This window comes from Lagenorhynchus albirostris, chromosome 7, assembly GCF_949774975.1.
Source record: "Lagenorhynchus albirostris chromosome 7, mLagAlb1.1, whole genome shotgun sequence".
Lineage (NCBI taxonomy): Eukaryota > Metazoa > Chordata > Mammalia > Artiodactyla > Delphinidae > Lagenorhynchus > Lagenorhynchus albirostris.
The window spans coordinates 29,637,271-29,661,944 of record NC_083101.1 but is presented as its reverse complement, the minus strand read 5'-3'; the positions used below and the strand labels follow the sequence as shown (position 1 = coordinate 29,661,944).

The 24,674-nt window shown below is 34.5% G+C and overlaps 1 protein-coding gene across 1 annotated transcript; it reads left to right on the top strand.

Annotated features, from left to right (window-relative positions):
* The first annotated feature begins 17,033 nt into the window (after positions 1–17,033).
* On the top strand, positions 17,034–23,228 carry CYLC2 (cylicin 2). The gene is made up of 5 exons (XM_060153191.1): positions 17,034–17,068; positions 18,696–18,736; positions 20,289–20,410; positions 21,867–22,830; positions 22,915–23,228. The coding sequence occupies exons 1-5, from the start codon at positions 17,034–17,036 to the stop codon at positions 23,226–23,228; spliced, it is 1,476 nt and encodes a 491-aa protein (XP_060009174.1).
* Positions 23,229–24,674: the final 1,446 nt, after the last annotated feature.

The following is a 24,674-nucleotide window of genomic DNA, read 5'->3' as shown; positions in this document are numbered from 1 at the left end:
ATTTTATTTGCATACAGATATTACACCAAACTTATGCCTACCTAAATCCTAACCTCATCTTTCAACACTTTTTTCTTTCTGTGTCAGTTGTTCCACATTAAACTACTTTTCTTTCTCCTTACTCCTTAATTTTTTATATTTCTATGTTTTATCAATGCTCATGTATTTCTCATCCCTCAAGACCCAGATTAAGTACCATCTTTCTATAAAACATTACTCTTTGAATTCTCTTGGCAGGGTTGTTTCTTTGTGATCACATAACCCCTCAGACTTCCTTCTGCAAGTAGAAAGATTATGAGCTATATGTGCAGTGCTTAAAAGAACTGATTCTGGAACCAAACAGCCTCCGTACAACTGCTTGATCTGCAACTTAATCAAAAGTTATACTTGGATATTGAAATAAAAACAGGGATAACAATGGAAACTATTTCATTAAGTCATAGAAAAAGAGTAAGAAAAATCTTTGATGATTTTTTTATCCTCATATTTTCCTCAAATTGGCTTGAAATTAGTTGCTTCCAAGTTCCTCTATGTTAATATATTCAAGGAACTTTATAACATAATTCTTATGTTTGCATATCATAGTAAAACTCCTGATGTGCAACAGAAATCTAATAAGTGTTTATTGTATGAGTGAATAAATAAACTGAGCATCTGTAATCATATAACAAATGTTCTAGCCAACAGTGGGTTCTTTAGAATACCATATTCAGAAATACAATGTTTTGACATTCATAGTACAAAAGATACTTGGATTTGATAGATATTTATATTTGGATAATAATACCCAAACCAATAAGACAGATGTATATTAACACGAGAGTTGAGTGGAGTAGCTGGAAAAAAAGATTTTGCAATTGCTATCTAAAATCAGTTATCCTCAAAGCAATTAATTTTGTTCTATCATTATCATTTATATCACAGTTTTCCTGTACTTGGCATAGCAGAATAACCAAAATTTACACGTGTTATGTTCTTGTATGTGTTCTAAATGTTCCTTTCACTGACAGTTTAATTACTGTCACTTAAGTAAGCAAAAAAAACAAAAACAAAACAAAAACAAACAACTTTGTAAGGGGGAAAAGATATTGCAGCTAATTAAATTCGTAGCTAAGCACAAAGGAAGAAAAGCAACCTTCTAACTATGAAGTTTAGACAATTTTCCAAGCTAAAAAATGATTTATGGATAAACATAATTGTGACAAACTGTTTAACTAATAGCATTTGCATTCTCTTGGCTGTAACAGAAATATATAGTATAATTGCATTAAGAATGAACTAAAAATTCTTATCTATATTTTTATTTTCCTAGATTATTTATGAAATAACATTCCAAAATAATGAGCCAATTTTGAATGTAAAATTTTATTTTAATGTAGGAGAAGAAAGACATATGATCAATTTTCTAAAAAAAAAAAAAAGACTGGGAGGGCATTATGCTAGGTGGAATAAGTCAGACGTAGAAAGACAAATACTGTATGATATCACTTACATATGGAATCTAAAAAACACAACAAACTACTGAATATAACAAAACAGAGACTCTCAGATATAGAGAACAAACTAGTGGTTACCAGTGGGGAGTGGGGGAGGGGATACAGAGGAGTGAACGAGTGGGAGGTACAGACTATTGAGTGTAAGATAAGCTAAAGGGATGTAGTATACAGCATGAGAACACAGCCAATATTTTGTAATAACTGTAATTGGAGTGTAACCTTTAAAACCTGTATAAATTTTTTTTTTAAATTTAAAAAGTACAATGTCATTTGTCATTACTGATACATGTTTATATATAGCAATGATGACCGTTTCCTCCAACTAACTCTAATAACAAGATTAAATAATTATTTTTTAATTTATTAAATCATAGCAACAGGCCTAAAGCAATAATTTTCAATGTGTGGTCTCTTTACCAGAAGTATTATTTTCACTTGGGAACTTGTTAGAACTGTAAATTCTCAAGCCCTACCAGAGAACCATTAAATCAGACACTCTAGAGTTGGGTCCCAACAATCAGTATTTAACAAGTCCTTCAGGTGGTTCTGATACATACGAAAGAAATATTCTCAAATAAAAAGATGCATATTGATACCAGAATTAAATGGAGGAGAGTAGATACATGGTAATAACCCGAGTATAATGGGGGACACTAAACCACTGTTTTAGACATCTAAAGTTCTTAGAGATAATCAATTTTGCCTATGGCACATAAAAAATCAAGGGCAGGAAGGAATGGTTAGATCTCTTCTATACTGATTTAAGTTAATCAACATTTTGGAAATAGCTTTTTATGTGGCAACATCTTTATTTCTTCAATATGTCAAAAGTTGCAATGCCTGAAAACAATCTAACTTTACTATTAAAACAACTGCTTCATGAGACTAGTTTAACACTTAACTTTGTAAACATTTGGACAAGGGTGTGGCAAGCCCAAATTGACTGCCTCGTTCAAATTCTAAATTGTGTTTCCAGGAAGACACTGGGTGAAAACCCTGACACTTATTTATGTGATTTCTTATTCAATTGCATGTTCAATTTCAAATTTATTAATTTATTCAACAAATGTTTATTGAGCATTTATCCAGGCACTAAGTTAGAGGAAGATCTCTCCTGATGCTTCATAAACAGATGATATCAGCTTTAAAAAGGAAATTCTTGAGAGCTACAGAGAGGCCCACTTCTTGAATTTCTTTGATCCATGTGGACTATCAGCAGATAGTTTCTAAAAGAGTACTGGTTACCATCACTTTTTAAATATAGAGCTACTGTTGGTGTGTGTGTATGTGTATGTATATATATATATATATATATATATATATATATATAAAAGAGAGAGAGAGAGAGAGAGAGAGAGAGAGGGAGAGAGAGAGAGAGAGAGAGAGAGAGATGTGGGGGAGTGAGAGCTCTGAAGTTTGCTTTTGGCATCAGTCATTATATGAAGCAGAGTGATACTTCAGTTGCTTCTTACTGATACTCCCTCCATATTTGCATGTTCATATTTGATGTGGAAATTCAAAGTTTGCTTCAATAGTTAAATAAAGTTCTACTTTCTAATCCAGTGACACTTTTTGAAAAGATTCCTTGTGGTAGGCAGTGAACTGAGTACATGACAAAATCTCTAATAACTTCTCAACACACAGAAATATTAGATACACTTAAATGTAATAAATAATTAAGTCATGTTGACACCAAAGAAGGATTTATAATTCAGAAATAAATATATTACCAAAAGAAGGCCACAAATATAGATACATTGATGTGAGTTGGTGCCACTACATAGTTCACACATTGTAAGTGGTTTAAAACTTGGCACCAAAATAAAGCCAAAGCCAGAAATACATTATCCAGATATGAAATGGAGTTGAAATGGTGCCACTGTCCAGTTTTATGGTTGAAATTACCAATGGTGGAGAACTAGGGTTGAAATAAACCAAATCTAGAACAAAATAAAACAATGTTTGTCAACCCCTATGTTAGGAAACCAAGCCGAGATAGCTACGTAAGGACTGATAGGGAGTTCTATCCTACAGGACCTAGGCAGACGTATTGATACCTTGAGACTGGTAAATTGAAAAAGAATCACTAGTTAAATTAAAGGAAAAAATATAAGAAAGAAATAACAAGTGTAACAGTGTGTGTGCTCCATATTGTTCATTTTGAAAAAAGTAACTATAATATTAGAAAGATCTGATTTTGTTTTTGTTTTTTTGTTTGATTTTTTTAGAAAGATCTTATTTTTTATACTCAGAACTTTGGTTTATGTGAGAAACATCATTAATCAGTAAATATTTCAAACTTATTTTAATCTGTAACATCTCTGCACTTTGCTTCTCTGGAGGTGATTTTATTCCTAGCTAAATTCTACACTGTAGTATTCTCATCATATTACATTTATATTTTGCAGTTTTATAATCACCTTTGTTATTCAGATATATTTATGTGTACAGTGCTAGAGTCTATATTGGATATTCAAGTTTATCTATGGGAGTTTGGTGTTTAAGAGGAATGTTGAGGTCCTGGGCCTTATCCCTGGTACCAACAGACCACTGCATTTTAAAGAAGCTTTCAAGTGTTGATTGTCTGATGTATATGAAGGGATGATGAGACCCCAGGACATCACACGAGTGGGCATACTACTGAGAAAGTGAGTTTTGATAGTATTTGCAAAATCGTCTCTTCTACCTTTCTTGATGATGCTTTTACCATAGATTATGAAAAGTGTATTGTTATAAATTTTTAGAGCATTATTTATTTATTTTTTTTTGCGGTACGTGGGCCTCTCACTGTTGTGGCCTCTCCCGTTGCGGAATACAGGCTCCGGACGTGCAGGCTCAGCGGCCATGGCTCACGGGGATCTGCAGCACGTGGGATCTTCCCAGACCAGGGCACGAACCCGTGTCCCCTGCAGCGGCAGGTGGACTCTCAACCAGTGTGCCACCAGGGAAGCCCCTGTAGACTTTTTAATGATGGCCATTCTGACCGCTGTGAGGTGGTACCTCATTGTAGTTTTGATTTGCATTTCTGTAATAATTAGCAATGATGAGCATTTTTTCATGTGCCTACTGGCTATCTGTAAGTCTTCTTTGGAGAAATATCTATTTAGGTCTTCTGCCCATTTTCGACAGGGTTGTTTGTTTGCCTTTTGTTGTTGTTGTTGTTGTTGTTGCTGTTGTTATTGAGTTGTATGAGCTGTTTGTATATTTTGAAAATTAAGCCCTTAACAGTCACATCATTTGCAAATATTTTCTCCCAGTCCATAGGCTGTCTTTTTGTTTTGTTTATGGTTTCCTTTGCTGTGCAAAATCTAAGTTTGATTAGGTTCCATTTGTTTATCACTGCTTTTATTTCTATTGCCTTGAGAGACTGACCTAAGAAAACACTGGTTCAATTTATGCCAGAGAATGTTTTGCCTATGTCCTCTTCTAGGAGTTTTATGGTGTCATGTCTCATATTTAAGTCTTTAAGCCATTTTGAGTTTATTTTTGTGTATGGTGTGAGGCTGTGATGTTGGAGGGGATGTGGAGTAAAGAGAACCCTCCTGTACCGTTGGTGGGAATGTAAATTGTTGCAGCCACTATGGAGAACAGTATGGAGGTTCCTCAAAAAGCTAAAAATAGAGTTTCCATATGATCTAGCAATTCCACTTTTGGACATATATCCAGACAAAACTATAATTCAAAAAGATACATGCACCCCTATGTTCATAGCAGCACTATTTATAATAGTCAAGACATGGAAACAACCTAAATGTCCATCAACAGATGAATGTATAAAGAAGATGTGATATACATACACACACAATGGAATATTACTCAGCCATAAAAAGACTGAAATAATGCCATTTGCAGCAACATGGATGAAGCTAGAGATGATCATACTAAGTGAAGTTAAGTCAGAAAGAGAAAGACAAATACTATATGATACCACTTATATGTGGAATCTAAAATACGCCACAAATGAACTTATCTATGAAACAGAAACAGACTCAAAGATATAGACATCAGACTTGTGGTTGCCAAGGGGGATGGGGGAGGGAAGGATTGGGAGTTTGGGATTAGCAGATTCAAGCTATTATATATAGGATGGATAAAAAACAAGGTTTTACTGTATAGCACAGGAAACTACATTCAATATTTTGTGATAAACCATAATGGAAAAGAATGTGAAAAAGGATATACATATGTATAACTGAATCACTTTGTTGTATAGCAGAAATTAACACAACATTGTACCTCAACTAAACTTCAACAAAATTTAAAAAAAACAAACAAACTACTCTTTAGGGGAAAAAACGTCAGTTGAAATTCCCCAAAAGGAGCTAAATAATGGCAACATTTTCAAATATTACTCTAGTAGTATTTTTTTTTTTTTTTTTCGGTACGCGGGCCTCTCCCTGTTGTGGCCTCCCGCTATTGTGGCCTCTCGCGTTGCGGAGCACAGGCTCCGGACGCGCAGGCTCAGCGGCCGTGGCCCATGGGTCCACGGGCCCAGCCGCTCTGCGGCATGTGGGATCTTCCCAGACCGGGGCACGAACCCGTGTCCCCTGCATCGGCAGGCGAACTCTCAATCACTGCGCCACCAGGGAAGCCCCACTAGTAGTATTTTTATTCATCTATTAGTGGGGTGGAGTGGTAGGCAGAATTAAAATTATCTAACTCAGCTCTGTCAGTAAGTTGGTAATTTTAATAATCACCTAGCCTTCTTTAAAACCTTGTATCTATGAGCAGCCCATAAGGTTACAATGGGAAAAGGCAATGTTAAGTTATGCAAATGATTTAACAAAAGATACATGAATGTCAGGGAAGTTAGGATTACAATCAAGCTTAGTAGATAAATGTTTAGATTCATCCTTTTCATCAATAAATTAAAACTATATAAAAAATTGAAACAATCTGTTTATTAAGATGTAAAATCAATTGGTTATTTTGAAACTACCAGTTGTATTTAGTCAGTAATAGTGAATGAAAGTAAACACCAATATTAGACTGAATATTAGAGAACATAAAACACAAGTAATAGTGGAAAACACAAGTAATAGTGGCTCTTCCTGTTTTCCCCTTTAACTCTCAGTGGTCTTGGCCTCTTTATGATGTCACCTCTCAACATCACTAATTTGAACTCACAGTGCTTAAGTCCTGGCAAATCATAGGTGGGGGAAATGTCTGTACCAAGATTGTAAGTCCTCTTGTCAAATTTTATGTTTTAAAATAACTGAAATGCTCTAGTTAACTTTACATTTATTCTCTTTAATGTAAAGAGATGTTTGTTATATTATTATTATGTCACCGACAAACAAGAGAGTGTGTGTTTAACAGACACTTATGTTCTCAAGCAATATCATAAGTTGTTCTGATCCAAGACTTAACTATTTCATTCACTTGGGTAAAATATATACATGGCTATGGATAATTCTTTTTCCATGTGATTCTTCCTTTTTTTTATCATATTGTATTTTGGATCATATAGAATGAAAGAATTCATGATTGACATTCAGATAACTATCATCTCCTTAGAGGCCACTTGGAAATTTATAAGAACATTTTTTTTGTCACAGTGACTAAGGAGTGCTGCTGAACTTTAGACAGCATGGGTCAAGGGTGTTAAACATTTGGTAGTAAGTGGGGCAGCCCAACACAAAGAAGAACAACTAAACACTAATTGTATCTTCTTGAGAAATACTGAGTATGCAAAAGTACTTTGCAATGAAAAGCAGACTATGCAGACATGGGAAGTTTGATGATAATAGTGTCCATATTCTTAATTTATCTTGTGTTAAAGTGAGGTAGGAAAATAAAACCTTTCAATTATGTATACCATTTTACTGTGAAGACAAGGAACAAAGGCAAAGGCATGTAACTCTGGAAATATAAAGGAAAGTGTAACTGGGTTTTCTTTGGACACTACTGTTAAAGAAAAGATAAAACACAAATCTTGAAAATAAAACAGGCTTCCCTGTGCCTACCTCATTATAATACAATCACTACTTTAAAGGACAATCTTTAGTAAAATGTTTGACTGTATTTGTCCTGATTACTTTAGATGTTGAGTGACTTGCTCACTATTACACAGTAATCTCTGCTTGGGAATACACCATGACAGAATAACATCATATTGTACTTACTTTAAAATGTTTAAGCACAATAAAATATTGATTTCATTACTACTATCATGAGGATTGTGTAGCTTTCAAAGAACTTCACCATAATGGTTAAAAACCTATTTTTGATTTTATGACTATTTCTTTATGTTGTTTTCTACTGTAATCCCCAAACTCTTGTGCTATTGTAGAATAAAAGTGCGGTTGAACTCATAATCAAATGGCCTCATTGTTAGCCAATGAAGCCCACATAAAAATCCTTAATTATCATATTTCCTTAGGCTCAAGTGGCAACTTCCCATTCTCTTAACAGAGAATTTGAGATGCAGAAAATAATTTTCTGCTTGTCTTTCCTCTGAACTTTTCTAACAATGATAGGAACTTAATATTAGACTTACATTTCTGTGCCATGACTACCAACTTTGTACCTGATAAACAAAATTCTCCTCTTTGAGCTCAATACACCCCCTGCCCAATTAATCTTCTTTAATACCTTTGTTCATCCAAATCGCAACAACCCAACTCAAGAGTTTCACCTCTTCTTGCCTTTGTCTTCAATTCAAGTAGTGTCAGTCAACTCAATCCTTCCATTATTAATACTGAATAGGTCTAAGACATCTGAGGGAAGTGCAAGAGGTTTGCCCAAAGATTTGGCATCAGATAGGTATCTAAAAATCTGAACTTTAAAAACTTCCAGCATTAGCTTCCAGATCTCATATCCACTGTACATTTTATCTTTCTCTCCCCTGTGCTGCATTAATAAGTCCTCTCTTACTATCTTGGCCTAGGGTTTCACCTTGATATAAAACAGGGTTTACTAACCTTGGCACTATTGACATTTTAGGGGGGATAACTCTTTATTGGAGTTGAGGACGGGGTGGGGGGCAGGAAGGAATGGGGGTCCTGTGCATTATAAGATGTTTAGTAGCATTTGTGGTTCCCTACGTACTAGATGTCAGTATCAGCAAGTATGTGTGCACACATGCGTACGCGCACACACACACACATGCACACAACTGTGACAATCAAAAATATCTCAGACGTTGCACAATATCCCCTGGGGGAGGAGATTCAAAATACACTCAGGTTGAGAAACACTGCTCTAGAAAATGTTAGAAAAAGACAGGAAATCTCAGGATACTACACATAGAGCCATCCCTCAGCAAGAAAATACCCATGTGGCTCTTGACCTTTGCCTTTACATCGAGACCCCTCTAGCAATACAACAATGACTCAGGCCCCAGTCCGTCCCTGGAAAACTTTCTGCTAAGTCCTTTGTGGCCTTATTTACTGTGCATCTGACACAGAATCCCAAAATCCAGAGCCGGTTGTCAGGATATATTGGGATATATATGAAATAGAATACTGCTCAGCCATAAAAAAGAATAAAATTGTGCCATTTGCAACAACATAGATGGACTTGAAGAGTATTATGTTAAGTGAAATAAGTCACACAGAGAAAGATAAACACTGTATGATATCACTTACATATAGAATCTAAAAAATAAAACAAACTAGTGAATATAGCAAAAAAGAAACAGACTCACAGATATAGAGAACAAACTTGTGATTACCAGTGCAGAGAGGGGTACAAACTATTATGTATAAATTAAGCTACAAGGATATATTGTACAACACAGGGAATATAGCCAATATTTTATAATACCTATAAATGGAGCATAACCTTTAAAACTGTGAATTACTATATTGTACACGTGTAACATTACAATGTAATGTACATTACTGTAATCTGTAACATTACATTCCACAAGGCTGACAATGTGTATCTTCTTTACATTAAAAAGCTGACGGACACTGAGACTGATTTTGGAATGTTTAGATATGTGGACCTGAAGTGAAGGCAGATTTGTGGCTTCTGTGTTCCATTTAATCTTAGTTAAGATGAAGTATTAGTTATTGTGTGTGTGTGTATGTGTGTGTGTGTGTGTGTGTGTGTGTGTGTGTGTGTATTCCAAGACCTTAATTAAAAAACTAGGCATATCACAAAATAACAACCGTTTGACTTAATTGTTGTGTTTCTTCTTCTTTTTAGAGTAAGTAATTAAATTAGACCATCTTCACACTTTTGAGGGACATTTTAAAAAGGATAGAAGTAAATTTATATTCACATAAAAATAGTTTTCAAATAAAAACCAATAAAACATACACTGAGAGATCGTATTTTTTTCATAAGAAACTTCAAGAATTGAATCTGAATGCATCCTGGTCTAGAAAATTTCTTGACTGTCCCAGAGAGGCAAGGGGAGAGATGCTCTCACCAGCAGAACTAGACTTAGGGGAAAGAATGGAAAAATTCTCTCCAGTCCTAAAAGATTAAATTGATTTAACTGCTTATGACATACGTAAATTTATATAGAGAGTGAGAACTATGGTATTTGGATCATTGCTATTTTAGGGGTCCTATAAATTCTTCTCAGTAAAAATAAAACTAAATGTATTGAATTGTCACTAACTCTAACCTAACCAACCTTAAGAAACATAAGAATTTTCAACCACACCATTAAGTTACATTTTGCCAGTTTCCAGTCAGTCCATTCTGCCTCTCCCCCACAAATGGCTGCTAAGTTACCATGGAAAATCTTGCCTATTCTTGAAATTAACACAAATTAAATCATAACATATATGCTTTTGGGTTTCTGGATTTTTTTCTTTCAGTATATTTTTTTGGATTCATCCATGTTTCCATGTTGCATACATCAGTAATATGTTCCTTTACATGGCTGAGTAGTATTCCATTACATGAATATACCATACTTAGTTTATCCATTCTCCTGTTGATCACTTTAGTTTTGGATTATTATGGGTTACTTTAGTTTTGGGTTATTATGAATAAAGTTGCTATAAACATTTTTCCCAAGTTTTTTGGAGATTTCTCTTGGGTAACCTACTAGTGGAAATGCTGAACCATACACAGAACATGTGTATGTTTAACTTTATTTTTAAAAAATCAAGGGACTTGCCTGATGGTCCAGTGGTTAAAACTTCACCTTCCAATGCAGGGGGTGCGGGTTCGATCCCTGGTCAGGGAGCTAAGATCCCACATGTCTTGCGGCCAAAAAACCAAGGCATAAAACAGAAGTAATGTTGTAACAAATTCAATAAAGACTTTAAAAATGGTCCATATCAAAAAAAAAGTAAAGAAAAAATTAAAAAAAAAATCAAGTGGTATTCCAAAGTGGTTGTACCATTTGTACATCCACCACTGATGCTGAACATGTCAGATGCTCTATATTGTAGCTGATGACTGGTGTCATTAATCCTTAACTTTAGCTATTCTAGTGGGTTTAAAGGGTTCTTTTACTTCTAATCAGATATATATGTGTGTGTGTGTGTGTATATGTGTGTGTGTGTGTATATATATATTTTTTCCCTTTCATCTTTAATTTCCCTGAGGAATTTGTTTTTCTTTAGTTCTCTTATACAGGTCTCACATATATTTCAATAAAATTATTTTAAAATAATTTTTGTTATTACAAATTATACTATTATATTGTTTTCTTAAATTTATATGCCCAACTTTTCTAGTTATAGAAATATAATTAGTTGATATAATTAGACCTTGTATCATATGATCTTATTATGTTCAAAAAATATCTCTAAATTATTTTTTAGGTGTCATTAGATATTCTACTTACTAAACAATGCCCTCTGTGAATAAAGTCCAATTTTACTTCTTCCTTTCCATTTTAATGCTTTTATTGCCTTATGGAACAATACAGCATCTGGATTACAATGCTGAAGGAAGTGAGCATCCATGCCTTGTTTATAGTTTATAGAGGAAAGACAGTCAATATTCCACCATCAATTAATTTGATTTTAATAATAACTATTGTCAGGACTCATTTTATCTGTTTGAGGAAGATGCCTTCTATTCCTAATTTTATCAGAGTTTTGCTTTTTTGGGTTTTTTTTTTGCAATATGCGGGCCTCTCACTGTTGTGGCCTCCCCCACCGCGGAGCACAGGCTCTGGACGCGCAGGCTCAGCGGCCATGGCTCACGGGCCCAGCTGCTCCGCGACATGTGGGATCCTCCCGGACCGGGCACGAACCCGCGTCCCCTCCATCGGCAGGTGGACACTCAACCACTGTGCCACCAGGGAAGCCCCCAGAGTTTTTAATTATGAATGAATGTTACTCTTTTTCAAAACTACTTCTGCATATCTTGAGATAATCAGATGAATTTCTTATATGTTATTTGGAGTGATTACAACGATTAATTCATATTAAACTAACTAGGTTACATTGCAGAGAGTAAACCTCAATGATCATGATATGTTAGCCTTTTTATAGATTGTTCAGCAAGAATAATTAATAAATTGTTAAGGAATTTTTGCATCTATGTTAATGCATGGTATTAGTCTATAATATACATTTCTGGTAATGTCCTTGAGACATTTTGGTGACAGGGTTACTTATATTGATCTCAAAAATGAGTTTAAATATCTTCCTGCTTCCTCTTGTTTCTGAAAAACTTGTGTAGAGTTGTTAGTATTTTCCCTTAAGTTTTTAATTTGATTTATCAATAAAACTCCATGGGCCTGTGCCTTCTTTTCTGGGAAGGTTTTTGATAGTGAATTAAATTTATTTAATAATTATAGGGCTCTTCACATTTTTGTTGTTTCATCTTGTGTCAGTATTGGTAAATAAACTGAGTTTTACAAGGAGCTCATCTATTTCACTTGAGTTGCTCAGTTTATTACAATAAAATTGTTACTGATATTCCTCATTATCCTTTAAAATCTATATAATTACAAAGGCTTCATCTCTCCAGATATTGGTAATTTGTGTGTTCTCTCTGTTTTTCTTCATCAGTTTTTCTAAAAGTTAATAAATTTTTTTGCGATACGCGGGCCTTTCACCGCCGCAGCCTCTCCCGCTGCGGAGCACAGGCTCCGGACGCGCAGGCCCAGCAGCCATGGCCCACGGGCCCAGCTGCTCTGCGGCATGCGGGATCCTCCCAGACCAGGGCACGAAACCGCGTCCCCTGCATCAGCAGGCGGACTCTCAACCACTGCACCACCAGGGAATCCTAAAAGTTAATAAATGTTAATAATCTTTTCAAAAACAAATTTTGGATTTTTATATTTGCTCTAATTTGGTTTTTTAAAATTTTTATTTTATATTGGAGTATAGCTGATTTACAACATTGTGTTAATTTCAGGTGTACAGCAAAGTGATTCAGTTATACATATACATATATCTATTCTTTTTCAAATTCTTATCCCATTTAGGTTATTACAGAATATTGAGCATGGTTCCCTGTGCTACACAGTAGGTCCTTCTTGGTTATCTACTTTTAAATATAGTAGTGTGTATATGTCAATTCCAAACTCCCAATTTATCCATATGTCTCACCTTTCCTTTCTGGTAACCATAAGTTTGTTTACTATGTCTGTGTGTCTGTTTCTGTTTTGTAAATAAGTTCATTTTTTTCATTTTTTTTTTAGATTCCACATATAAGTGATATCATATGATATTTGTCTTTTTCTGTCTGATTTACTTCACTTAGTATGATAATCTCCGGGTCCATCCATGTTCCTGCAAATGGCATAATTTTATTCTCTTTAATGGCTGAGTAATATTCCACTGCATATGTGTACCACATCTTCTTATCCATTAATCTGTCAATAGACATTTAGGTTGCTTCCATGTCTTGCCTATTATAAACAGTGCTGCAATGAACACTAGGGTGCATGTATCCTTTTGAACCATGCTTTTCTCCAGATATATGCCCAGGAGTGGGACTCTGGATCATATGGTAGCTCTATTTTTAGTTTTTTCAGGAACCTCCATACTGTTCTCCATAGTGGCTATACCAATTTATATTCCCACTAACATGGTAGGAGGGTTCCCTTTTCTCCACACTCTATCCAGCATTTATTGTTTGTAGACTTTTTGATGATGGCCATTCTGACTGGTGTGAGGTGATATCCCATTGTAGTTTTGATTTGCATTTCTCATTTCTCTACTAATTAGTGATGTTGAGCATATTTTCATGTCCCTCTTGGCCATCTGTATGTCTTCTTCAGAGAAATGTCTATTTAGGTCTTCTGTCCACTTTTTGATTGGGTTGTTTCTTTTTTTTTGATATTGAGCTGCATGTGCTGTTTGTAAATTTTGGAGATTAATCTCTTCTTGGTCACAATGTTTGCAAATATTTCTCCCATTCTGTGGGTTGTCTTTTCTTTTTGCTTATGGTTTGCTTTACTGTGCAAAAGCTTTTGAGTTTAATTAGGTCCCATTTTTATTTCCATTACTCTAGGAGATGCACTGAAAAAGATATTGCTACCATTTATGTCAAAGAGTGTTTTGCCTATGTTTTCCTTTAAGAGTTTTATAGTATCCAGTCTTACATTTAGGTTTGTAGTCCATTTTAAGTTTGTTCTTGTGTATGGTGTTAGAGAATGTTTTAACTTCATTATTTTACATGTAGCGGTCTAGTTTTCCCAGTACCATTTATTGAAGAGACTGTCTTTTCTCCACTGTATAGTCATGCCCTCCTTTGTCATAGAGTAATTGACCATAGGTGCGTGGGTTTATTTCTGGGCTTTCTATTCTGTTCCATTGATCTGTATTTCTGTTTTTGTGCCAGTACTGTATTGTTTTGATTACCATAGGTTAGTAGTATAGTCTGAAGTCAGGGAGCCTGATTCCTACAGCTATGTTTTTCTTTCTCAAGATTGATTTTGGGACTTCCCTGGCAGTCCAGTGGTTAAGAAAATAATGCACACTTCCAATGCAGGGGGCATGGGTTTGATCCCTGGTGGCGGAACTAAGACCCCACATGCTGTGTGGCGTGGCCAAAAAAAAAAAAAAAAGATTGACTTGGCTATTCAGGGTCTTTTGTGTCTCCATACAAATTAAAAAATTTTTTGTTCTAGTTCTGTGAAAAATGCCCTTGGTAATTTGATAGGGATTGCAATAAATCTTCAGATTGCCTTGAGCAATATAGTTATTTTGACAATATTGATTATTCCAGTCCAAGAACGTGGAACATCTTTCCATCTGTTTGTGTCATCTTCAGTTTCTTTCAGCAGCAGCTTATAGTTTTCAGAGTGTAGGTCTTTGGCCTCCTTATGTAGGTTTATTCCTAGATATTTTATTCTTTTGATGCTATGGTAAATGGGATTGTTTCTTTAATTTCTCTTTCTGATATTTCATTGTTAGTGTATAGATATGCGACAGATTTCTGTGTATTAATTTTATATCCTGCTACTTTAGCAAATTCATTGATGAGCTCTAGTAGTTTACTGGTAGCATCTTTAGGATTTTCTATGTATAGTACCATGTCATCTGCAAAGAGAGAGAGTTTTACTTCTTTTCCAATTTGGATTCCTTTTATTTCTTTTTTTCCCCTCTGATTGCTGTGGCTATGACTTCCAAATCTATGTTGAGTAAAAATGGTAAGAGTGGACATCCTTGTCCTGTTCCTGATCTTAGAGTAAATGCTTTCAGCTTTTCACTATTGAGTATGATGTTAGCTGTATGTTTGTAATATATAACCTTTATTATAGTGAGGTGTGTTCCCTCATTGCCCACTTTCTGGAAAGTTTTTATCATAAATTGGTGTTGAATTTTGTCAAAAGCTTTTTCTGCATCTATTGAGATGATCATATGGTTTTTATTCTTCAATTTGTTAATGTAGTGTTATCACACTGATTGACTTGAGGATACTGAAAAATCCTTGCATCCCTGGGATAAATCCCACTTGGTAGTGGTGTATGATCCTTTTAATGCATTGTTGGATTCTGTTTGCTAGTATTTTGTTGAGAATTTTTGCATCTATGTTCATCAGTGTATGGCCTGTAATTTTCTTTTCTTTTTTTTTTTTTTTTTGTGGTATCTTTGTCTGGTTTTGGTATCAGGGCAATGGTGGCTTCACAGAATGAGTTTGAGAGTGCTCCTCCCTCTGCAGTTTTTTGGAAGAGTTGAGAAGGATAGGTTTTAGCTCTTCTCTATATATTTGATAGACTTGCCTGTGAAGCCATCTGGTCCTGTACTTTGTTGAATTTCAATACTTATGATCAGTCTAGTCATATTTTCTATTTATTCCTAGTTTAGTCTTGGGAGACTGTACCTTTCTAAGAATGTGTCCATTTCTTCTAGGTCTTCCATTTTATTGGAATATAGTGGCTGTAGTAATCTCTTATGATACTTTGTATTTCTGTGCTGTCAGTTGTAACTTCCTATTTTTCATTTCTAGATTTATTGACTTGACCCCTCTTTCTTTTTTTCTTAATGAGCTTCACTAAAGGTTTATCAATTTTGTTTATCTTCTCAAAGAACCAGCTTTTAGTTTCATTGATCTTTTCTATTTTCTTCATCTCTATTTCATTTATTTCTGCTCTGATCTTTATGATTTCTTTCCTTCTGCTCATTTTGGGTTTTGTTTGTTCTTCTTTCTCTAGTTGCTTTAGGTGTAAGGTTAGATTGTTTGAGATTTTGCTTGTTTCCTGAGGTAAGATTGTATTGCTATCAACTTCCCTCTTAGAACTTCTTTTGCTGTGTCCCATAGGTTTTGGGTCATTGCGCTATCATTGTCATTTGTCTCTAGGTATTTTTTTAATTTCCTCTTTCATTTCTTCAATGATCCACATTGTTTAGCCTCCACATATCTGCGTTTTTTACAGGGTTTTTTTTTTTTTTCTTGTTAGTTGACTTCTAATCTCATAGCCTTATCGTTGGAAAAGATGCTTGATATGTTTTCAATTTTCTTAAATTTACTGAGGCTCACTTTGGGGCCCAGCATGAGATCAATCCCAGAGAATGTTCCACAGGCATTTGAAAAGAATGTGTATTCTGCTGCTTTTGGATGGAATGCTCTAAAAATACCAATTAAGTGCATCTGGTCTAATGTGTCACTTAAAGCCTGTGTTGCCTTATTGATTTTCCGTCTGGGTGATCTTTCCACTGATAAAAGTGGGGTTATATTTGCTCTAATTTTGTTTTCCCTTTTACTGATTTTTCTTGCTTAAGCTTTATTATTTTCTCCCTTTAACTTTATTATGATATTTTCCTAATTTTAAAGCAGAAATTTACAACATTGATTTTAAACTTTTTTCTAATAAAATGCATTAAAGCTATAAAGTTCTCTCTATGTACTGTCTGCAGTATTCCACAATTTTTGTTATAAATTATTGTCCATTTGCTTCTTTTTCATAAGTGTGAATTGTAAATTGACCGCTGGTTATTTAGAAGGAGATGTTTATGTTTCAAATGTTTATGTACTTTCAATATACTGTTGACCCATGAATAACATGGGCTGTAGGGGAGCCAATTCCCACAAAGTCAAAAATCCACACAGAACTTAATAGTTGGCCCTCCAAATCTGCAGTATTACATTCAGGAATTCAACCAACCACAGATCTTGTAGTATGGTAGTATTACTGAAAAATATCCACATATAAGTGGACCCATGAAGTTCAAACCCTTGCTGTTCAAGGGTCAACTGTAATTTTGTTATTGATTTTTAATTGAATTGCTTTATGATCAAAGAATATTCCTCAGAGCTTACACAGAAATTAATGGACCATGCCTATGTACCACTTTTTAAATCTCAAATTTAATAGTATTGTTTCATGACATAGTTCCTCTTTCAGAGCATTTAGAAAAGAGAAGTTCATAATCATGGTTGAAAATCAAAATTTCTGAAGCAGTATATAAATGTAGATTGGCTAGGTTTAAACCTAGAGATATAGTAGGGTGAGTAATTTTAATACACGCCCTCAGTTAAGAAATCACTAGACCAGGTAACTTATTAGTCAACACATCCTGAATTTTATTCAATTAATTCATTCAAAATTTTGTAGAGTGGCAAAAATGTGCCAGGTTTTTTACTGGGAACAAAAATTTTAATGAAGGTACCAAGATATTTTTGTACTGCACTTTATTCTTAATATTTATATAATGTTAAAATAAGGAAATCACTCTATGAGCATGTGTGTTTTTATGTGTGTGTGTATGCGTGTGTGTGTAAGCCCCAAACTCACTCATGATCAACAATGACATTATTTCTGTAATATAATGGAATGATGTATAATAATATTTCTTTAACAGATCTTAATATGTGCCTCCATTACAAATAAATAAGAATTAGATATAAAACTCCCCTTTGTGAGAATAAACATGCTCATATAGTACTAAGACAAATGGAAATTTGTAAATAGAAACTACTTTGCAACATAGTTTTATTTCTCATATTTTCCTAGAGAAGAAAAAAAGTCAAAATCCATATCAATGCTTGTGATATACACTGACACACACACACACACACACACACATGCACACATTCACAGACAGACATGCATGCCATTGAGTGATTTGGATTTGGTTAAATTCTGAGATTATTTTGAGGATCTGATCTCACCTAGGCATAGTGTTTTTAAGATGATGTCTTATAATTCTTACAATGTCTTATAGTTCAATTTTAAGAGAATTTGGAGCATAAAGTGGGGAAAAATTCAATCATGGTGTCATTAAAAAGCCCATAAATGTCCATATTTCAGATACGCATTTTGGTGACTTTCTTTTTTTTTTTTTTAAATTTCATTTATTTATTTATTTTTGGCTGTGCTGGGTCTTCTTTTCTGTGCATGGGCTTTCTCCAGTTGCAGTGAGCAACTGCAGGGGGCCACTCTTCATCGCGGTGCGCGGGCCTCTCACTGTCGCGGCTTCTCTTGTTGCGGAGCACAAGCTCCAGACACGCAGGCTCAGTAGTTGTGGCTCACGGGCCTAGTCGCTCCGCGGCATGTGGGATCTTCCCAGACCAGGGCTTGAACCCGTGTCCCCTGCATTGGCAGGCAAACTGTCAACCATTGCGCCACCAGGGAAGTCCTGGTGACTTTTTTTTTAAAATGTTTTTATCCATCTTGTTTTAGTTATGTTGAAGTTTGTGTTAAAAACACATATTTGGTCATTTCTATTTTTCTAGGATGAAGTAATCTTACATAATAATAGAGATCTAAGAATGTAAAATATTTCTCTAGTTGGTCATGGCAAGTGTTTATGTACAGTAATGATCGTTAAATAGAGTGATTTTGTATAAATTAATTAAAACTTTCCCCTCTTATTTTAATAGCCAAAAAATAAACTTCGGGACATGTGATAATTACATCCCAGGTAAGAAAGTTCAATTTTTTAAAACAAGTATGTTTAGTTTTAGGGATAAGTAATAAACAACAGCTGTCATGGAGTATTACTAAAAATCAGCTTTTAATTTTCCTAAGCACCTTTCTCATGGGCTCAGTGAATCCCTTCTAAAGATATTTTGTCTTACTATCCACAGAAGATTAAGTGAATATGTTCAGCAACATAAAGGTGGACATATTTACAGGTTAGAATTCAAACAGTTAGATAATCTTACAGTTGAAAGGCAGTGTAAAAAAATGGATAAATAACTTCTTACCTGTGTCAGGAACGTCTTCTGCTACATTGCTGATATTCTATATCGGACATATAATTGGCAAAAAAATTCATTACTTGACAAGGCCAGTCAATCTGATGGTGAAGGACTTCTTATATCAAGTAATCAATTTTCTCTCATATATTAAACTTAAATATATCTTTCATTCTGCATATTTTCTCATTGATCCTGATTCTATCTTTAGGAGACTCACAGGACAAGTCTATTTCCTCTTATATACAGCATTTTTGTACATACTTAAATAGATGAGGATATCTCTCTCACAGGTCTTATTGGTAACCTAAATATTTTTAACCATTTATATTATAGTTTCTATGTAACTCGACTCTCACAATCACAATTCTGTAGGTACTCTTTATTTATCGATTTTCTTCATTAGTATGCCACCGATGACAATGCGGTTCTGGGGTGTATGACATTTACTCTTGTAGCTTAGAATATGGTTACTAACTAAGGGGATCTTAAGTGTTAGCCTTTATATTCAGTCATATATTTACTGAATATTTTAAATAGGAACTGTGCTAAGTACTTTGGGAGTTACAAAAGTAGCTACCATAATTTCTGTTCTCAGTAGAATTGTATTCTAGCCAAAAGAGTATAAAGGAAAAATCTAGATTGGAAGAGATAGAAAGATTAAAAGGAAACAGTAAAACTGTTTTTTTTCCATTAATATTACAGACTATATTAGTTTCACAATGACTATATAATTAACTACAAAACTAGTTAAGGGCTTCCCTGGTGGCGCAGTGGTTGAGAGTCCGCCTGCTGATGCAGGGGACACGGGTCCGTGCCCCGGTCTGGGAAGATCCCACATGCCGCGGAGCGGCTGGGCCCGTAAGCCATGGCCGCTGAGCCTGCGCGTCCGGAGCCTATGCTCCGCAACGGGAGAGGCCACAACAGTGAGAGGCCCGCGTACAGCAAAAAAAAAAAAAAAAAAAAAACTAGTTAAAATTTTTAAAAATCAAATTTTATTTTCTCATATTAATAGTACAGAATTTCAAACATTACCAAATACATGAAGCCATAATTTGAATCATTTATTTATTAATTTACATATGATTACTTACTGCCATTTTATTTATTTATTTTTTATTTTTTCTAAACCAAACCAAATTTATTTATGAATTATTAACCTCTTGACAGTACTTGGGCAATGGGAAAGAATGGGCAAGAGAAACTTACTGCCATTTTAGGTCTGATAAAATTCTATTTATTCTGAAGTGTATGCTTAATGTTTTCTTATTTTAGTCAGTGAATTAAGTAAAAAATCATGGAATCAGCAACATTTTGCCCTGGTATTTCCCAAACCACCACGGCCAGGAACAAGAAGGAGATCAAAACCTTCCCAACTACAAGACAAAACAGTTCCTGTGAGTTTTGAAAAGATCACATACTTTTACTGGTAATAATCTTGTGAAATCATGTATAGCTATATATGTTACAGATCATCATTGACCAATGGGATTTCTGTGATGATGGAAGTATTTTATATCTTTGCATTCCAATTCCAATATGGCTACTGAACACTTGAAATGAGGCTACTGCAACTGAGCAGTTGAATTTTACATTCAATTTGATTCAGTTCACACATGTGGCCTTTAAATGTCATATTATACAGCACAGTTGAAGGTAATTCAATTCTACTACTTGGAGAAAGTAGATATATTTAATTTGCATTTCAGTATATAAAAATTACTCCCTTATTTCATATTAAATATTTGCTCAGCAATCCCACATTATAGAAAATATGTATCCAAGAAGCACAGAAATCTGGAGATCCTAAGGCTACAGTTAGTATGAACATTCAGAAAATATTCCCCAGTTGGAGAAACACCCTCATGAGAATCATGGAGTTACATTATAAACTAAGGAAGTTTCAATGCTTTCTCATTTCCTATAATATAGAATTCCAGATTTTGAGTATTAGAAGATTAATATTTCCCAATGTTTCTGGAATCATCAAGGAATATGAAAATGTTCCAAGAAAAGTTTTCACAAAATAACATATCATGAACTCTTGTTTATTTTAGGGAATATATTTAATCAGTAGTAACCTAGGTTTCTTCTGTTTTCTCATCCTTTTTTCATTTTCCTTTCTTTATTAAATTTATTTTTACAGCCATTAACATTCTTTCCAAAATTTGCTATTTTTGCAATTAAGCTTTTAAAAATATTTGATTAGGAGTTGAAAACAGAATGTACCATTCTGCTCAAACTAATGTCCACTGAATGTTATAGTTTTCATTACTGCAGTTTCCTATCTGATACTCAAATTATATCTTGTCAGGCAGAGGAGTATTAGGCTTTTACTTTTAACCACAGGTAGCATTCTAAATTCCAGAGACTCTGAATATGACAATAGAGACCAGGATATGCCTGAACATGAAACTCTTAGATATTAGAGAATAATTAGTTTCTGAGTTAGCACAGAAATGGAAGGTGGGGAAGACATTCCAAGAAATCTCAAGAACACAGAGTAAAAAAACAAAAAACAAAAACAAAACCTAAATCTCTCATGATTGTGAAGAGAGGTTCTGATTTGTCATTAGTCAGTGAAGTTCTGTGAGAATTTTAACATAAAATCTTGAGGGAATTATGAAGATCCTCTAAATTAAAATTAGGCCTTAAATGAGGCATGCTGTCCTTTAATACAAAAAAGGAACAAAGTTGAAAAAGCATAATAAACTATGCAATCTACCATTTACCCACTATTTATCAAAATCTAAAATCTTTTCATGGTTCAAGTTAAATGTATTCAATATCTGGTAATAAAGGCTGTGTAACTCACACACAAGTTGTTCATTATTATTCTAACCAATATTTCAGAGATATGATGAAGACAAATTAAGGGGAGCTCATAAACCACCATTATGGATGCACCGTTCTTTAATGAGAATTTCTGAGAGACCATCTGTTTATTTAGCTGCTAGGAGGCAGCCTCTACAGAAACCAGCTCGACACTCCAGGGAGGATGCTAAAGATGCAGCAAAACCTTTATCTCCATCAATAATTAAGAAAAGTAAGGAAGACAAGAAGGACAAATCAGATGCAGAAGCAGAGTCCACAGTTTCAGAGGAAAAACTTAGGAAAGGTTCAGAGAAAGAACCAGGAGCTAAAGAAGAGAAAGCAGATGCAAAGAAAGATGTCAAAATAGAGAAAAAAGGTTCAGAGAAGGGCAAGGAGTCAGTTACAGAATCTGAAGATGAAAAAGCAGGTGCAATAAAAGGTTCTGAAAAATACAAGATAGGTTCAAAGAAGGACAACGACTCAGCTACAGAATCAGAAGGTGAAAAAGGAGATGCAAAGCAAGACTCTAAAAAAAATAAGAAAGGGTCAAAGAAGGGCAAGGAGTCTGATACAGAAACAGAAGGTGAAAAGGGAGATGCAAAGAAAGATTCAAAGAAAGATAAGAAAGGTTCAAAGAAGGGCAGGGAGTCTGATACAGAAACAGAAGGTGAAAAGGGAGATGCAAAGAAAGATTCAAAGAAAGATAAGAAAGGTTCAAAGAAGGGCAGGGAGTCTGCTACAGAATTAGAAGGTGAAAAAGGAGATGCAAAGAAAGATTCCAAAAAAGATAAGAAAGGTTCAAAGAAGGGCAAGGAGTCTGATACAGAAACAGAAGGTGAAAAGGGAGATGCAAAGGAAGATTCAAAGAAAGATAAGAAAGGTTCAAAGAAGGGCAGGGAGTCTGCTACAGAATTAGAAGGTGAAAAAGGAGATGCAAAGAAAGATTCCAAAAAAGATAAGAAAGGTTCAAAGAAGGGCAAGGAGTCTGATACAGAAACAGAAGGTGAAAAGGGAGATGCAAAGAAAGATTCAAAGAAAGATAAGAAAGGTTCAAAGAAGGGCAGGGAGTCTGCTACAGAATTAGAAGGTGAAAAAGGAGATGCAAAGAAAGATTCCAAAAAAGATAAGAAAGGTTCAAAGAAGGGCAAGGAGTCTGATACAGAAACAGAAGGTGAAAATAAAGATGGAAAGAAGGATAAGAAAGGGAGCAAGGATTCAAAGAAACCTGGCGAGAAAGGAGATGAATCAAAGGACAAGAAAGATTCAAAGAAGAAGGAGAGTAAAAAAGATAAGAAAGATGAAAAGCCCGGTGAGGCAGATAGTGAGTCAAAAGATGCTGCCAAGAAAGAAAAGAAAGATGCCAAGAAGGATGCAAAGAAAGATGCCAAGAAGGGCAAGTAGGCCTTGGATGGTAATTCAAAAGAGTATTTGATGGAACAATTTTAGTAGTCTGAAACTGAATATATGAAAAGGGGGATTCAAAGAATTAATGGAATAAGTTTTTAAATGGGGGAAAGAAGAACACAAAGATGGGCTCAGAAAACCTTCATGAAAAATATAAGAAAGACGTTAAAAGGACTTGGAGGATACTTATGCTAAATTTGGGGATATGAAGAATTCAATGAAAGATCCCTAGAAAGATTCATAAGGAATATTCAGAAGTTAATGATGTTGAATCTGTGGATACAAAGAAGAAAAAAATCAACAAAGGCGTCAACAAAATTCAAGGATGCAGATATTGAAATCATAGATTTAAACAACCTGAAATTGCACCCACAGATTTAAATAAAGAACCACAGGAGTCATGAGAGGAAGTCAAACAAATTTCATAAAGTCTACTTTCAAATAAGTACAAATACAAATTAAAGGTAGCGTTCCTCAAAAGAAAAAAAAAAAAAAGAAAAAGAGGAAAAAAATTACTGCTTTTTTGTGAGCCTGTACCATCTCTGAAGTATAAACAGCCACAACCAGGTGGATGGATTTTGAATACTCTGCTTCCAAGACAAGATAAACATACTTGGTAAGTTAGTTTTGTTTTCTTTTAAGTCAAATAAGATTAAAAACAATTAAACTGACTTAAAGGTTTGAATTGAAATTTATCATTCTTATAAAATCTCCGTAATCTGCTCACTAGATTTTTACTAGACTTTCAGCAAGTTTGGACTTTTTCATAATAAGAAATATTTAAGAATATGGAGGGAAACACCACATGAATGGAGATTTTACAAGTGTCAATGAAAAGGTTAAGGGAAGTAGAATTATTTAAGGTGAGGGAGAAGAGACTGGCTTATGATATAGAACTTTAATAATTTTAACAATTACTTAACAAAAGTTTCGTTTGATTGTTCTAACAGAAAATGGTGGCCAACTTCTCTCCATTTAAGGAAGGATGAAAATCAAAATTGTCCGAACTACAAATGTGAGTAAATTTAAATGAGACATATTGATTCTTGATAATCTGATAAATATATATACAAAACCAAATTAACCAGAATTCAACAGAATCTAGCAGAGTGAAAATACCTATATGATATTATTTTGATGTGGAAACAATTAACTTTATATCTTTATAACTATATTAAACTCTCTTTTGACCCATGAATCTTATTAATGTGAAGAAAAATAAAAAGCAATATAAAGCAAAAGGTAAAATCTTGGACCTGCCAATTAGTGCCAATTAAATATTTTCTGATTTAAATCATTCTCTCTCAGATAAACTCAGCATCGTTGCAGAACTCACCAAGTGATTTTCTCTCCCCTTTATTCTTTGCAGTGTAAACTCTAGATCCTAGTTAAAGCTTCTCCTTGATATTAAAGGAAGGGTCTCCTATTCCATATGCCCTCAAG

Bases quoted from the DNA above. Each gene is read 5' to 3' on its own strand.
- CYLC2 (XM_060153191.1), top strand. From the start codon at position 17,034: ATGAAGTTCAAACCCTTGCTGTTCAAGGGTCAACT. The intron at 20,411-21,866 runs GTGAGTTTTGAA...CCAATATTTCAG, and splicing joins TACAAGACAAAACAGTTCCT to AGATATGATGAAGACAAATT. The intron at 22,831-22,914 runs GTGAAAAGGGAG...CAGAATTAGAAG, and splicing joins GTCTGATACAGAAACAGAAG to GTGAAAAAGGAGATGCAAAG.